At 44.9% G+C, this 16,209-nt stretch overlaps 1 protein-coding gene and 1 long non-coding RNA gene across 7 annotated transcripts in view; one reads left to right on the forward strand and one right to left on the reverse strand.

The window, feature by feature from the left end:
• The first annotated feature begins 539 nt into the window (after positions 1–539).
• Positions 540–4,570, forward strand: LOC427656 (forkhead box protein L1-like). Its single transcript, XM_425229.7, has 3 exons — positions 540–677; positions 1,346–1,514; positions 1,864–4,570. The coding sequence occupies exons 1-3, from the start codon at positions 571–573 to the stop codon at positions 2,344–2,346; spliced, it is 759 nt and encodes a 252-aa protein (XP_425229.3). The 5' UTR covers positions 540–570; the 3' UTR covers positions 2,347–4,570.
• Positions 4,571–6,424: 1,854 nt separating this feature from the next.
• LOC101748820 overlaps positions 6,425–16,209 on the reverse strand; it is a 41,811-nt gene continuing 32,026 nt past the window's right edge. For 5 of the 6 annotated variants that reach the window (XR_006931501.1, XR_006931498.1, XR_006931499.1 and 2 more), the window contains 3 exons: positions 13,851–16,209; positions 9,547–9,633; positions 6,425–7,220 (listed from right to left, as the gene is read on the reverse strand). This is a non-coding gene — a long non-coding RNA (uncharacterized LOC101748820). The remainder of the gene's footprint in view (positions 7,221–9,546; positions 9,634–13,850) is intronic. The other variant, XR_006931497.1, reaches the window with a different exon arrangement.

Below are 16,209 nucleotides of genomic sequence, written 5' to 3' on the forward strand. Positions count from 1 at the left end.
CACCCCGCTTTGCTGGGGGGAGAGAAAAGCCCAAGGGGGAGGGCTGGGGGGCGGCGGGGGGGACTCTGCTCTCAAAGTTGAATTTCCAAGCGGGGACCATGAAGCAGGATTTATTAGCACCACGCTGTTTGCTTTTGTCACGTTGGGATGTGGAGGGGGAAGCGGTGGCCCCACTCCAACCCGGACCACCCAGCGAGCCGCCGGCTACCGGCGGGCACAGCCCGGTGCAATGGGTCACCCCAACTCTGCAGCTCCAGCCCGGCTCTGCAGCCCCATTGGAGGCGAGAGCAGCAATAGCAGTAACACCCCACCCCCCCCGGTCCCCTCCCAAAAATAAGAAATAAAATAATTATATCCTAACAGACGGGCTGTCTGGGACGAGAGAATTGCAAAAACAATCCCCACCCCAACAGGGAGAGTGTGTGTGTATGGAGGAGAGGGAGAGTGAGGAGGGGGGAGAGAGGGAACGAGGCAGACAGAGGGGAGGGAAGAAGGGAGGAGGGAGCCCACGCTCTGAGAAACATCACTCCATCTCTCTCACTCCACGGGAGCTGAGCAAGGAGCAGAACGATGTTTGACAACACGCAGTACCCCTATAACTGCTTTAATTATGACGGCGATGATTACCCTACCTGTAGTTCTGACGAAGAGAAGAAATTCACCAGACCGGCGTATAGGTAAGAGGAAGTTTCTCCAAGTCCCCCAGCCCTGGGGAGGGTTTTTGAGCTGTGGGACGGTGAGATCAGAGCGTGTGGGGCAGTGGGGCTCCTCATCCCAGGTGTGCGTGATGGGGCTGGGGCCGTGGTGGGCACATTTACCCCTTCCTGCGCTTGAAGCGCTCACAGTTTGTTTTGTCTCCTGTGGGGTCACAGTGTTGAGCCACCAGAGCTTAAAGGCTCTGCTCCAACCTCCAGGAGCCCTGGGAGAAAGGGAATCAGATGTGCAGCATGCTAGTAGGGGAGTGGGATGCAGGTAGTGCCCAGTGTAGTGGGAAGATGCATGGTAGGTGCTGTCGGGGCAGCTGAGGTCCATGCCTCGAGCAGGCAAGGCTCCAGTGGGGGGTCTCTGCAGCCTTTTGGCTCACAGAAACTTTTCTGATGGGGTTCGGGAGGTGGGTGATCTTCCTTTAGCCCTCTGGGTCTCAATTGCCTGGATGTGCTGCCTGCTTTTTGTACTGGTTACTGCAGTGACCACACTCAGGGCTCATCCTGGGACATCTCGGGTCAGAGTGCAGGAAAGGAGAACTTTTGGAAGCAGAACCGTGGACACACACATACCTGTGTGGTCCTAATAACAGTGTGAGGGTGAGGTGATGGTGTAACTGCACATTTTCCTTTTTTTTCAGCTACATTGCCTTAATTGCAATGGCCATCCAGCAAAGTCCTTCAAATAAAGTCACCCTCTCTGGCATTTATGACTTCATAATGAAGAAATTTCCTTACTACAGATCAAATCAAAGGGCCTGGCAGAACTCCATCCGGCATAACTTATCACTAAACAGTTGTTTTGTAAAGGTAAGACCCATAACTGTGCATTTACATACAAACTGTGCATGGCTAAACAAAATTGCAGGAATAGTCTCATCACTAGGAAGGAAGGAAAAAGAACAGCTGAGCCACAAATCACTTAAATCTCCCTAAGCTGTCAATTACAGAGATAAAGAGTATATCCCCGTCTGATGCGTGCTAATAGATAACAAACAGAAGAGGCTGGAGTTTGCATCCTATTCATATAATGAAACAGAATAGGCTTAAAAGTCTTGTCATATGTGTTTACACCATTCTTGAACGTAAATGAATGCAGATGTTAAGCAGCAACATCTGTAACGCATACAAATACTGAACTGCCTTTAAATAAATACAGGTTCCCAGAACAGAAGGGAATGAGAAGGGGAAAGGAAACTATTGGAGCTTTGCAACGGGATGCGAATCCATGCTGGATCTCTTTGAAAATGGAAATTACCGGAGAAGACGGAGGAGGAGGAACATGAAAAAGGAACATAAAGAGCAGAGATCAAGCAGAGGGAAAGGGTCTTCGTCCCCTGATACATCTCCTACGGACACCGCTTTAAACAGCACTTCCTCTTCTGAAAGCATACATGAAAGAATTGGCTCAGAACCAAGACTACTGGAGCCCCGTGGGTTTGCTCCAAACAGCACAGCCAGCAGGCAGAGCCTGAGCAGTTCCTCCTTAGAAAAAGCGGATTCTGAAATAAAATTCAGCATCGACTACATTCTTTCAGCCCCCGACCCTTTGCCTGTCCTGAGATCTCAATATAATATGCAGGAAAACAAATATCACCTACTGGAGGCCCAGCAGATCAATCTCCATCTCTGGACAATGTGAAGTTATTAATCCGTGGTATCAAAGTCCGGGTTGCAGTGCAGGCTGACATCACTGCCATCAGCCATCCGCCTCCTCCTCCCGAGCAGCACTCAGAAGGGGTTACCCCTTCTCTGTCTGTACCCAAAGAGCCGTGCTGTGCTTGAAGTACAGATAACTGTCACCAGTATCAGTTTTTGCCACGCTGAAATTCATCATATCCTCACTTTGTTTTGTGAACTGTCGCAGGCACCATCTACCAGCACACAGAGTTTCCTTCTTCAAGCAGAAACTGACAGAAGAGACTCACTCCACACCCAGTGCTTTCTTAGAGACAAAGTGAATTTGATCCCACTTTCACTGGTGGAAATTTGGGTTAATTCCATTGAAACGTATGGCTCAGCTTTTGAGCTGATCTACAACGGTGTAATTCTGCCCATTTACACTGGCTAAGAATGTGATGGGGATGGGGGTGGGGGATTCGTTTTCTTAAAATGAATCACAGGAAATCAGTCTGTCTTCTCTGAATTTTGATTTTAGCATCATGTCCCATAATGTTGTGTACTATGCAGCTTTAATCCATTGTTATTTAGCAAATATAGCTATTAATACGTGTTTAAGGTATATTTTTGTTGATGTTCAGAGCAGAATTGTTCGGACTGTAGAAGCTGTGTTCGGGCTAACCATGTGAATGCTGGTTGCGAGGCTGTTGAATACTGGCAGACACCGACAGATGATGTGACAGAGGCATAGGGTCTCCTCATGCCTTGATTTAGGAACAGAAATTCCCCTCTCCCCTTGTACTGCCAGCAAATGTCTCCAGATGCTGCAGGAAAGCCCTTGGCCGCATTTTGTTTAGCAAGTACGAAGGGAGACCTGGGCTTGCAAGAAGCTGTATTCTGTGTCAGCCGAAGCCAGAATCCCACCTACCTGCTCTGAGACAAGTTGTATATTCCTACTAAAAAGATTTCTATTGATCCTTCTTGCTAGCAATTGACAAAGTGGTACCTATGGGATTTCAGGAATGCTGGTGAGATGAATCATGTACAGAGAGCCACGTTAGCTCCTGATCTCCATTCCTAATGAAAGCCATTCCAGCACCATTTACGCACTGCAGGATGTTTCAGAACAGAACCTGAAGGACAATGCTGAACTCTACGTGGCATTTAGGAACTTGTTTTTATGTAACTTGTCCATGAGAAATCGCTTCCTGGTACCGAATGGCAGCATCAGCAGAGATGCCACAAAGCCTTGGTTTTGGCTTGGCAACCAGAAATATGGCTTAAGGAAGACAAAAAAGCAGGCGAGGATTCTGGTGGTTTTAAGCAGTTATGTCGAGAGATAAAGTTATCTTTGAAACATGAACAAAATGAAGGTATACGAGATAAGACTGAGCAAATTGTTCCAGAGGTATGCTCAGGCATGACTTGAATTTTTATGCAGAAGCTTTGGCATTTCACTAAGTTATTTTACATGGTGTCTAATATATATTGTACATTTATACTATAAATTCCTATATATTGTTATTGAGAAAGGGAGCAATATCACTGCACTTAAATGTTGTAAAATGCATGATGTATGTAGCCGTGCTGCTGGAAGTCCTGCCGCGTACTCACAAGTCACCATCTGCAGTATTTCACACTGATTGGTAATAAATGCTTGGGTTTGGTTTTTTTTTTTTTGGAAAAGTAGACAACTTGCTGTCTTCAGGCACTTCTGTGGCACACCAAAGTCTTTGCTTCCTCAAAAAAGGCCAAATGGAAAATCAGGTCAAAGTTGCATTGCTGTGTGCATTCCGAACTTCCAAGGGATGACTTCTCGTGACCAAACTGTGCCTCCAAAGGGAGCCCTCAGTTCCCTGTGAATCCACACTTATTCTGACTGCTATCTGAACACACAGTGTGAAGGGTTAGACCTGGCCCATGCGCCATGCACACCAGTGTTGGAAAATCTCTAGGGTCACAGGTAGATGGATTCCCATCTGAAGAGAGATGAGACGCTGCTCCCTTGGCACACATGGCACTATGTAGGTGTGGGAAGCATGACCTCATGGGTACTTCAACGTCTGCATGCACTCCCATGCATGGTGGTACATGTGCTCCTCTTGCTCCCTCCCCGCAGTTATGTATTCATTCTTTACACTCGTCTCCTTTTCTTGACTGTTTTGAACGTGGCAGTGCTGCTGTTCGGCTGATAGTTATCCTACACATCAGCACTACATTTGAAATACATCTTTTATTGCTGTGAAGTGTGCAAATGTTTCTTATATTTGTTCTTTGTTCCTGCTTTTAGCAAAAGGTAACTAAATGACAGCAAAAGTTCCTACCGAGCACACGTCTCACCCAGAGGAACACAGACGGCTGCTGAGACCAATGGAGGAACCGTTATGGCTGCTAAGCAATGCAGCATAAATGCATTAGGAAAGGCAGAAATATACCCATGGAGATCCAAAACCATTTACAATAAGATGAATTAACATTCACAAATAGCCATTTCCTTTGCTCACAGTAAAGGACCTGCTAGGAGAGACTATCTCGCTTGAATTTCTCTAACATATAATCAAAGAAATTTGTGTACCAATAGGTGTTAACATTTGTTTTGCAAAGGATATCAATCATATTTCAAAAAATGAAGGGACATATTTCAATTTACCCACCATATTATATTCTGACGACTCCAGAAAGGTTTCCAGCACTTAAAGTGAATGGCATTTAATATAGAACAACATAACAGGGGTGAGGGCTAGACGTGACCTTATTCAAATGTCGTAGCCATTACAAAGCCATTCCCGATGTAATTATAATTAAATACTTTATGCCTTTCTTGCAAATCCTCTGATCGATCATTGATATTAACATTAATATTGTATTACCCCCGAGCAAATGTCTCCCACACAAGTGTTATGGATCACCAGGTTTCCATTAACAAAGTTGTGAGCTATTGCCATATGCTGGTCGTGGATAAATTTACGTAAATTACCTTTTCTTGAGGAAGAAGGGAAAAAGTCCAGTTTTTCTTTTTCTCTTTATCCCTGCACTCTGAGCCCAGTGCTATTTCTTCAGCTCCATTTACAGCCCGACAGCAACTTCTATACAGACATCACCAGAGAAAAATCTGATAGGAACATCGGTCTTTGCTGGGTGAGGGCAGGGGTCTGCACCCCACTGATGCCATCACTGGGATGGTTGTGCACAGCAGACAGCATGAGCAATGGTAGTGGTGTTTGGCTGAACTCCTCATTTTCAGGGGTCTTCTTAGCTGCAAACAGAAACTCAGGAGCCTTGGATTTTTAACCCTAAAAGATGCTCTTCCCTTGGGGGCTGATGCTGGCTGTCCCAAGGCTGGAGCTGCCTGGAAGGGGAAAGCAAGCCTCTTGTCCTGTGCTTGTAGGGTCATAAATAGCTTTGCAAAGGGAAAGGTGAGAGGGTTCTGTCTGGGGACAAGCTAAGTTCAGCCTCACTGAGTGACCCCAGGTATTTATTTATCCATTTAAAGGAAGGCTTCCCATGATAAATCAAAGATTTTGATGGAACTACGGCGGGTTACTCTGCAGCAACTTGACTTCCAAAGACTCACTTTCTTGGGCTATGTGCAAATCTTTGTAAATCCTTTAACTTTGGTTCAATTACTTTTGGAATTGAAACAGCACGTGTGAAAATGAACATTGCATTTTGTACCCAACATCTCTGCATGCACAGTCTGCCAAAATGTGTCAGCAACTCATCTCCAAGACAGCATCCTTCAAGCAACAAATGGTCCTTCCTCCTTATTCTGCCTCAGCATCCAGCTTCTTTCTCCAGAATATGGCTGCTGTTTGCACTGCCAGGCACAAAGTGCCTACTGCATATCCTCTGTCTCTGTTCTGCTGGGAACGTCCTTCACATTGCACATCAGGTCATTAAATTAAAGATCTGGGTAGGTCCAAGCTGTACAGAACTCACATTGGAATTTTTTTACCCAGAGAGCTAACATAAAATAACAAAGTAAGCTGTGCTCCCTCCCACCCTATTACAATAGTTGGAGGCAGATCCAACTGTGAGAAATTTGCCTGAGAAAGAACTGCAGGATTTCTCCCACTGTGAAATCCAGCTGTTAATTCAAACAGAAGGGATGGACCTGACCAGATAGGCCAGCTGGCTTGTTTCCATCCCAAAGTCCATTCTGTTCCACAAGTTCCTAAATTTATGGTTACGAAGGTCTTCCAAGCCCTTGTAGCAGAGTATGGCATGCAATGTTTTTGTTATGGAATGCACGCTGCAAAGGAAAAACAAGGTTTGAATTTATCTTTCAAATGAAGATCCTGGAATCTCTCAGGATAAACAGTCTAAATTAGGAATCAAAACACCCCATGTTTCTCACCATAACCATGAAACTGAAAATAAGCTCTTGCAGAGGACTGTCAGAGAGGAAAACTAGAAGTTGCAATAACCCAACCAACTCTCTTTTTGAGATGGGTATTTCTGTGCTGCTCATCGCCAGCCCATTGCAGGGGACGACACTGTGCAGCAATGGGAGCAACCTTTCATTGCAGGGGTACTTGCTAGTACCAGCACTTGGCCTTATGATTCCATTTATGTGGATCTAACTGCCCCCCCGTAGCTGCAGTTTCCATAACTGCTAATGGTGAAACACTGTCATGTTTTCCTTTGCCCGGAAAAAAAAAATTAGGATAGAATCAACTTTCCTCTTGAGCCCAAAGGCTCTGCTGACCATTAGCCATCTGTCCCAAGCACATCTGCTCCAGTTGAAAATACTTTCTGAGGTTTTCATGCCACAGATATTTATTACTACATCAAAATTATTTCCCATTTTCCCCTCTTCAGCTCGAGGCGTGACACTGTGCCAGTACTGACTGCACCATTATCCTCTGCTGCCACTTTCTCCTTCCAGCATGGACTCTATAGGAATGGGAAAAAGAAGCAAAAATGAATGTGGAAAATAGCAGGTGCAATGAGCTGTGTTGTGTGATTAATCTGTCTCAATCTTCACTGAGGCTGTGGGCTATATGAGCAATTAGCAAGCCCTGGGAGGTATTTTAGTACTAACCAGCCCATAACATTGTTCTGCACTGGAACATCTGGGACTGGCTTCATAGGTTCAATCTCTAGAAATGAATGGGAGTTTGCCATTGGGTTCAAGTGATCAAAACTTCATCCGCTGTTGCCAGGACCAGAGATTGTTCGGATTAAATGCTGTGTTGACTTCAGAGAAAATTCAATACCTTCCATAACATATTTGGTGTTCTCTCAAGACAAAGTAGCAGCTTGTTTCCACAGGTTTCTTTGGCTCTGTCTTTCAGCCAGACAAAATACTCCTTGAATTCAATGGAAGATGTGTACAAACAGGGAAGAAGTTCCCCAAAGCCCAAGGGCTGAACACAGCAAAACCAGATGTTGGCAGCTGCAGAGAGATTCCTGGTGCAAAGACCTCTGTGTGTTCTCTGATGGCACCTCTGTTTTGGGGCTGGTGTACACATCCAAATAAACAAGTTACACTAAGCCAACGCCCAGACTTGGGATCTCACATTTTCCTTCAATGGGAAACTGTCCCAAATCTGCTACAGTTTGGCAAAGGAGCGACACTGTATTACTTTCTATTTTGTTTTGCTGTTGATGAAATTACAGGAAAATAAATGTTTTCAAGATGATACATTGTGTATTCCTAATAAATACCAAGGGCATTTAATATAAACTATGGACACATGGTTTGCTTTGTTGTTCTAAGTAACCATTTCCTTTTAACCAAATGAAAAACTAGCTGTGCTGTGATGCTGCAGATTATAAATTAGCAGCTCTCATATGGTTTTGTGCAATTGTTTCTCAAAGAGCTTTAGGCTACTTCAGACAAAAAATTTCAAATAAAATATGAATTCATTGAACTGTAACTTGTGGTATTAGATTTATAACAAACAAAGGTAGGTCACATAATCATGTCACTGAAAACAACACTTTAAATTTCACGCAGTAACATTTTAATCGAGTTTTGGCTCTGGTTCTAAAGTCAAGAAGAAGTTTGGCTCTTCCTGCTTTCCAGTGCATGAAACCAAGGCAAGCCTAGAGCAGGCAGTAAGCATGTGGCATATACTTTCAGACAGGTTTGCTGTGGTGGCAGAATTGCTGAGGACAAAGTGAAACCAGGGCCGGCCCCAGCAGGGAGGCATCAGTCTGGCAGGGCAGTGGGTTGCTGGGTGCACCAGCTTGGCTTCCTCAGCTACAGGAAGGAGTGTGCCATAATGGATAAAAACCTTCTTTACTCCTAGCCCTGACGCTGCATCAGGTGTGGCATTTTGATCTGGGAGAGCAAACACTATTCTTGAGACATAAACCCAACTGCTATATCCTCTCATAAGGAATATTCCTATTAGCAAGCAAATTCTCTGTGTGCTGGGCTCTATGGGTACGTGGACACAGTATGGCACACATGAAATTGGTATCTCACTCTTAATTCTGGGTTGCAATTACTTGGAGCTAAAGTTCAAAGTTTTTCCAACTGCCAGCCCTGTGAGTTAATGCTTGTACAGCTACTGAAATTGATTATCGGGCTTCCTATTTCCTCGCTTGTGATCCAATAATATTGACATACGGTACAAGGAAATTGCAATCTGAACTCTAGTAGCAATAGCTAGAGGCAATTACAGCAGGAGTATTGCTGGTGGTGGCACGTGGATTCCTTTATTAGATGTAACCATATTCTGATGATAATGCATTCATCTGAGATAGCAGGAAATGCTACGTTTTGCTGTTAAATGACAGCCAAGAAAACATTTTAGTTTGTTTCTGTATTTCAGGCTTTGCACTAGAACAGCACGAGAAGAAAACCTTCTGGCTCCAGAGGTTTGCATCCATTTTGACCCTAAGTGGGGCAATGCCTTGGGGCAAGTCATGTTCTCCCTGTGACTTCACATCCCCCTCAGCAAGGCAGTACAGAGAGCTCATCTCTGCAGAGCATTTGTTTTGAAATATGCTATCTATAGCAAGCTCATGTTATTAACCTTCTATATTCTCCTCATTTGCTTTCACCTCTTTTGCCTCTGCTTTAGCCTTCCCTAGAGCCTGAGCAATTCAGGCCTGCTGTCAGTGACCAGTTGCCACAGACCAATTTGCACGTGTACAAGCCATCAGCCATCCTTCCTCCATGAGGCTTCAGGGATGGGAATTTTAACAAATGCAAAAATAAAAAAACACAACCAAAACAACAATGACAGAAAGAATGAGGATTTCTCACCCAGAGGGTGGTGACGCTCCATCCTTGGATGTATTCAAGGCCAGGCTGGATGTGGCTCTGGGTAGCCTGGTCTGGTGGTTGGCAATCCTGCAAGAGGAAGAATTTTGCTCTCAGTTCATTTCATAAAGACCCAGAAATACACTTTGCTGGCAGTAAAAAAAAAAAGAATGAGCAGAGGACTCCTGGAGTTTCCAGAGGAGTCCTTATAACTGGGGATGATGGTATTGCAGTGGGTAGTTAAGTCAGCCTCTACCCAGGATTCCTATGCTGCCAGGATACTTGTTTGAATGGCAGGAATCCATGCAGGAGTTGAAAATAGCTTTTGCCACAGCAAAAACTTCCTGGGTGCAAAATTGGATGCAGAATTCAGCCTAGCAACTCTTGAGACAGTCCAGGCCTATCAGGGGAGGGAAGCATTCAATATCCCCGGCTCTGAGAAAACAGAGCTTTGATTTTGCCTTTGGAGAGCTTTCCCATGCCAAGCCCAGCTGGTTAGTTAGCATTTGCTACACATCCAGTCGCAGTGCCATCCTGAAGTAATGACCCATGGCCGTCCCTTACACAGAGGCTGAGAACGAGCGGGTTGTCATGGATCGCGGCTCTGCGACGGGCCAACCTTTACTGAGAAAAGTTCAGCCAAAGTGGGCTGAAAGTTGATGGGTTTTTCCCTTCCCTGTGCGATCCGTGAGAAAAGTGCTTCTGCTAATGAGCTCTGCTCACCTCTCTCCTTCAGAAGTCCCCGGGGCTCTGCGTGTCTGCCTGCCCACCTGCAGCAAGGCGGAGGTGTGCGTGTGAATGAGGCAGATACCACTGCACCGTAATTACAGACATCCTTACCTGCAGCCACTGCCCAGGGCGGGAGGTAGCATCTGTTGGGGCCGCTATGAACTGTAATAAGGATGAAGTATAGGGCTTTCTATCTCTCTGCAATGCCAGATGTTTGCAATTCAGACGAGCCTTTAGCTGTAACGAACCTGGACTTGTAAGGCTTGGAAACCTTTGGCGCTTCTTATGAGAAATGAGCGTTTAAGAGATTAAGGAAGCAGATATGCCAAAATATGATAAGAATGATCATATCATATCATGACGTTTTCCTTCCTCCAAATAGTGGAGTGGAAATTTCACCACTACCATGAGGTGTCTGGGACAAAATAACAGAAATACAGAAGTTGTACAGGTGCAACAAAGCCTGTCCATGTTGTCAAAGCTCTTGGGCTCAGCCTCTCTCTGATCCCAACCAAGTGGAAGAGGACCACATCTGGAATTGGACAAACCTGCCCTGCCTTGCTCAGCAGCCCGAGTGGAGCCAAGCTGTGTTACGCTCAACCAGCCTCTCATCCCTTTTTGCTTGCAATACAAAACTTAATGGGAATTTCATGTTGATTAAATGTGTGTAAAATGCTGCCTGAAATAAAAAAAGTTCCCAGTTAAATGACTTCTCATCACTAAAATTAATTTAAGCCGCATACTGTTTTTCTTGTTAAAATAATTAGTCATCAATTAGGGTCATTTGGAAGACTAGCTTAGTTATTTAAAGGCAGTGTTGTTTTTTATTCAAGAAAGCTTTGTATTTGAATTATTTCCACAAAGTGATGCAGATAATTGCTTAATGCTTAGTCATTCCAATATATAGTCTCTCAGCATCTGAACGCCATTAATGGAAGCAGAACTTGGCAAAACTACCCATCATTATTATCCCCCAATCTTTTTGAGTTATACAAACTTTCTAATTTTTGCCTGCAAATCGATCAAGAATCAAAACGTGTTCCTCTAGCTGCCACTTTGGGACTGCATTCACATCACCTAGCTTTAATACACTGCCTTTTAGCCAACTCTAAACCCAGTCAGGAGGTGTACCTCGGTTTTGGCACCTCTCATATTTCCCCAGATAAATAACTACGCTGACCAGAATCAGGACCTAAGATTCCTTTGTTTTTCCTGAAGGTTTCTTTGGTTTGTTTAAATATTAGACTCCACCAGCAGAGCAAAATAGGCCTTTTTCATTAGTTGTTTGATCATGGTGGGAAAAACTGTTAATTTAGTTGCTTCCCTGCAATGAGCTCTGGGGTTGCTACCAAACCACAAACTGATGAAAACAATAAATGCTAGACTGTATTAACTGTAAAGGTTAATCCATAAATCAAAGGGAAATGTCAGATGCCTTTTAACATTGATTGAGATGTAATTTGGTGTTGGTAGTGATATGTTTGTTTCATAAATTCACAAATGCACGTGATTCCCGTTACCAGTCCAGGTCTTTGTAAGTTAAAAGAAATTAAGTAATCTGTTTTATTTATATGGCCATATAAAGATCGAATATCTCATCCTGTTTCCGTTACGATATATCACTGACTTTAAAACAAGTGAATAGTACTGTCCAAGTCCTCGTCCAGGGCTCTGCATTGGGCTTGGTATGAAAATGAATGTGTTCTTGTTTTTCCTGAAAGTATGCCATTACCTTAAGTACGTCTGAGGCTGTTGTTCCTTCTCATTTTTGCTTTTGATCCACGTTTTTTGAATTACAGCATAAGAATCAGCCTTTGTAGACGTGTACTCAGAAGTACAGAACATATTTTCTATATTATGGGTACATCATATTTAAATACATAATATAAAACAACAAATATGAGGAGGAAATGCCACAAATTAGATCAGAGTGGAATACAGCCGCTGATGCCAAAACAGCAAGGAAAAGATCATTGTGGTCACTCACAGAAATGTTTCTTTCCACCGCTCTTCATGAAAGAAATGCGAGGCCACGCAGTTCTACACTCAGTGTAGATGAGAATCAGGTCAAGAGACCTCAAAATACAAACAGATAACAGCATCCCGTTGTGCTTTATCTACCCAGGGAAGCTGGGAAAGAAAGTTCTCAAGGAGAGGAGCAGCACTCCCAGGTCACTATTAGCCCCAAAGTGAAGGCACTGAGTACGTTTACTAACTCGTGCTTCGGTGGGCAGCACACTGGACACTGCCAAAGATGGGAGTATTTTGCCCTTTCAAAAACTGCACAGTCCCTGGATCAGTCCTTATGCCTTCTTTCTTTCTCAAGAACCACAACTGATACAGATGAACGCAGCAATCACCACGAGAAGTCTGTGGGAGCAGAGCTTTAAAGGCAGTCAGGTATAAGACCACAACCATTTGCTTCTGCTTCATTTAGCTTAGCTTAGCCATGAGTGGCAATGCTTTCCCTGGATTCCTGAAAGGCATCGACCCAAACAGGCATTCAGAACGCCTTCGTGAGATGAAGGCACAGGATGATGAGAGACATGGTCAGTTAAATAGCGCCCTCACTTGTCTTCCTTCTGCAGCAATAGCACTCTGCAAGGCTCAGCAGTGGCAGCTATTTCAGCAATGGAGAACGGCCATGCAGCCCACGTGTCCCGTGTGGACACGCCATTGAACTCTTGATGGCTCTAAGCCATCCAAACCTTAAAAGGTGCTTTTATTGCCACTTTTCGCTGACTGCACATGCATGCAAAAACGAGAGAAAGCACATCCTTATGTACTTATTTTTCATCTTTGCATACAGACACCTGCAGGAGTTGAACCACATCCTCAGCTCACGAGTATTTTTCCAGTTGTATTTCATACACCACCAGCAGATTTTGGCCTATATATAAAACGTGGGGAGGACAATTCCCAGACACATGTGAAACTCTCTCTGCAACATCTGCTGGGGCTCAGGCCGAGAAGGGTGCAGAGTAGACCCCTGCATTAGGAGGGCATCAAATAAAGGAAAATACCTCCTGTCGCCCTGTGGCAGCTCCAAGGCATGCAGGGAGGCTGAAAGGGTTGCAGAAACACAGAGAGCATGGGGATGGAGCAGGAATGCAATCAAACATGCAGGGGCTCTACAAGCAGGGTGGGAGATCCGCAGGGCGCTGGCACTCGCTAAGCCCCGGGGACAGGCTGCTGTGGCTATCTAAATTAGGTCCTCGGAAGAGGGCAGGGAAGGAAAGATGCAGCAGGAGATTAAGACCACCCTGACCTCCAGCCAGCTCCCACGGCTCTGCGTTCTGTACTGAGAAGGAAGTGGAAAAATGTCTTTGTAATCTGAAGCATTGCAGTCAAACATGAATCACAGTGCCACACGCAGGAAAAGCTTTCTGATAAACATTACAACTTATTTTGCAAATCTTCAGGCTAAAGTAAGCCCAACCCTCTGTCAAAGCCCTGTCTGCAGATTTATTTAGGTTTTTGGCTTTTTCTCCCGAAGTAATATCATACTTCATGGATTTTTCAGCTACATTTACCCTATTAATATACAGTACTATAATCAGAGGTTCAGTACTTCTCACCTGCAAGGATGGAATTAAAATGAGCGTATAATGAGCTGCTCCACAGCCACCAGTTCCCATGCTTCAGCAACTCCAAACTCTTCAGTATAGATCGGTGAAGTCCTGCTGATTCACACGGCTATTGTCTCTGGAAATAAACAAAAGTCATATTAATATTCACAGTGTCATTTACTCAGATGCTAATTGGAAGGATTGCAAAAAAAATTACAAAGGCAAACACCAAAAGGATTTGGGTAAACCTCAAGGACAAGAATAATAGAGCATTGGATGGAGAGGGACCTCTGAAAGCACCAGCTTTTGGGAACTCCTACACTCCAACTGCCACACAGATAAAACACTGAGGCCTGCTGTCCTTCCAGTTGTCCTGGACACATTCTTGTCATACCAGCTTCTATGAATGGTGAGAATAACACAAACAGGGCAAGAAAATTGGCAGAGGCTTGGCTTGGCACCCCTTCTCAGTGAGAAGAAAGCTGCCTTGCTAGACCCAGAGCTTCAGCTTTATCCCATGATGATGGGTTTGATTGACTAAAGGCGGATGGTACCAGACTTTGATCGCAGTCAGCTGAGGATGATGAAAAATTCCCTCCTGCTCCATCTTCAGCCCCTGGATGATCTCAGCTGAAACCTTTAATCACTGCAATGCACCTGTGAGCTATTCCAAATTAATGGCACCACTCTGCTGAGTTCCATTCTCTTTCTCTATGGATTTTGTGCAGGGCGCAGAACGTCTGAGATGTTGCATGAAAACCAAGAAGAATATATTAAATAAGTGAACAAATTAAAGGAAGAGGGCAAGGCAAGTGTGCAGTTCCTTAGCCTTATAAAAGTCATGTTCTCCATTCTAAGCTAATTCCCACACATTAATAGGGACATATCCTGGCAGAGGATTGCCTTCACAGTGGACACAGATTGTTGGATCTCTTCCACACTTCAGGCTCTTTTCATAGGCACCAGACAGAAGCACTGAAGACATTTTTGTCCTTACCAGCCAAGAAGTCCTCATAGAAACCTTTCAATGACTCCTTGGGTGAACCGGTTATTCTGCTAGGGGAACCTACCCACACTGAGATGCTGAAGATTCCGTTAGAAAGGTTTTAAAAGCTTTTGAGTTCATCTGTATCTTAGCACCAGCTCCGAGGCCACGTCCCATATCCCCTGGCTAGTCTAACAGAATTGAGAAAATATGGTATTTAGCAGGAAAAAAATTCCAACTCACACTTAAGTTTGAGTCCTCTTTTTGGCATGAGACACATCCAGTCCCACCGTCTGTGACATGCTCTTTGCTTGCCAGCACTGCAACCTACTGAGGGCAACAGCACTGAAGTCCCCAGCCAGAGCTGACAAGTCTAAGGAAGGGACTGTTGTCATCGCACTTGGTTACAGAAGGGCAGCTGAGAGGAAGGTTGCCTGCAGCAAGAACAGCCAGGCTGAAACAAACTCTCCCATTGTTTGGGGTCATCTGGTCTGCAAATTGTTTCACATGAGAAAATTAGGTTATGCCGAACCAGTTTCTTTGGAGTAATTTTTTTAATCCAGCATTAAGAGGATGGAAGTAAATCGTAAATCTGGAAGCAATCACACACACATCACTTAGAAATGCTCTGCCTCAGTGCAAGAGAAACAGAATACATCAGTGCTGATTGGCCTGAGGTATCTCCCCCTCAAACCCATGTACCAGACAAGCTAAATGTTTCATTAATTAGGCGCTAACTATGGTTAAAATTAGGAGGGCTGCAAGGATCTCTCCTCTTCCTTCAGACTAATCCTCTGATTAAAAGCAGGGCCCCTAGTATGGACTCACAGGGTCACTTTGCATTGCTGGTTTGCATTTGCTGAGGTTGGGTTTTGAGTCAGTGTGGTGGAGTGTGAGGCAGAGCGGGATGTCACTTTGGTGCCAGAACAGGGGCCAAGCAGCAGGAGCAGCCGGGAGGAAGGGGACACTGCTGCTAGCACGGTGTATGATGGATGCGCACACACCCATCCACACCCACAGACCCCCATAAATCCCAGCTGTGCATGAACAAAAGCTGGCAGAACTCACCACGGTCCTCCAAGGGAACTATGTCCAGAGGGGGGAACTTAGGGTATCTGCCCCATCCCTTATGGCCTATCTCTGGAGGTGCCCAAGGCCAGGTTGGATGGGGCCCTGGGCAGCAAAATCAAGTGGGTGGCACTGCATGGCAGGGAGGTTGGAACTGGGTGGTCTTTAAGGTCTCTTCCAACCTAAGCCATCCTTTACCTACATGCCAGAGACTACAGCTCCCATGCGTGGCCCCCACAGAGCAAGGGACTCCTCGTAGAAGCCCGTCTCTTCCAAGCTGCCCTTTGAGTTGGGATGCCAGCTCCAGATCCACCT

The sequence above is a fragment of the Gallus gallus genome, chromosome 14 (genome assembly GCF_016699485.2).
Source record: "Gallus gallus isolate bGalGal1 chromosome 14, bGalGal1.mat.broiler.GRCg7b, whole genome shotgun sequence".
NCBI lineage: Eukaryota > Metazoa > Chordata > Aves > Galliformes > Phasianidae > Gallus > Gallus gallus.

Coding starts and splice junctions, on each gene's coding strand:
- LOC427656 (XM_425229.7), top strand. CDS start 571: ATGTTTGACAACACGCAGTACCCCTATAACTGCTTTAATTATGACGGC. Junction 678..1,345: donor TTCACCAGACCGGCGTATAG/GTAAGAGGAAGT, acceptor CTTTTTTTTCAG/CTACATTGCCTTAATTGCAA. Junction 1,515..1,863: donor TAAACAGTTGTTTTGTAAAG/GTAAGACCCATA, acceptor AAATAAATACAG/GTTCCCAGAACAGAAGGGAA.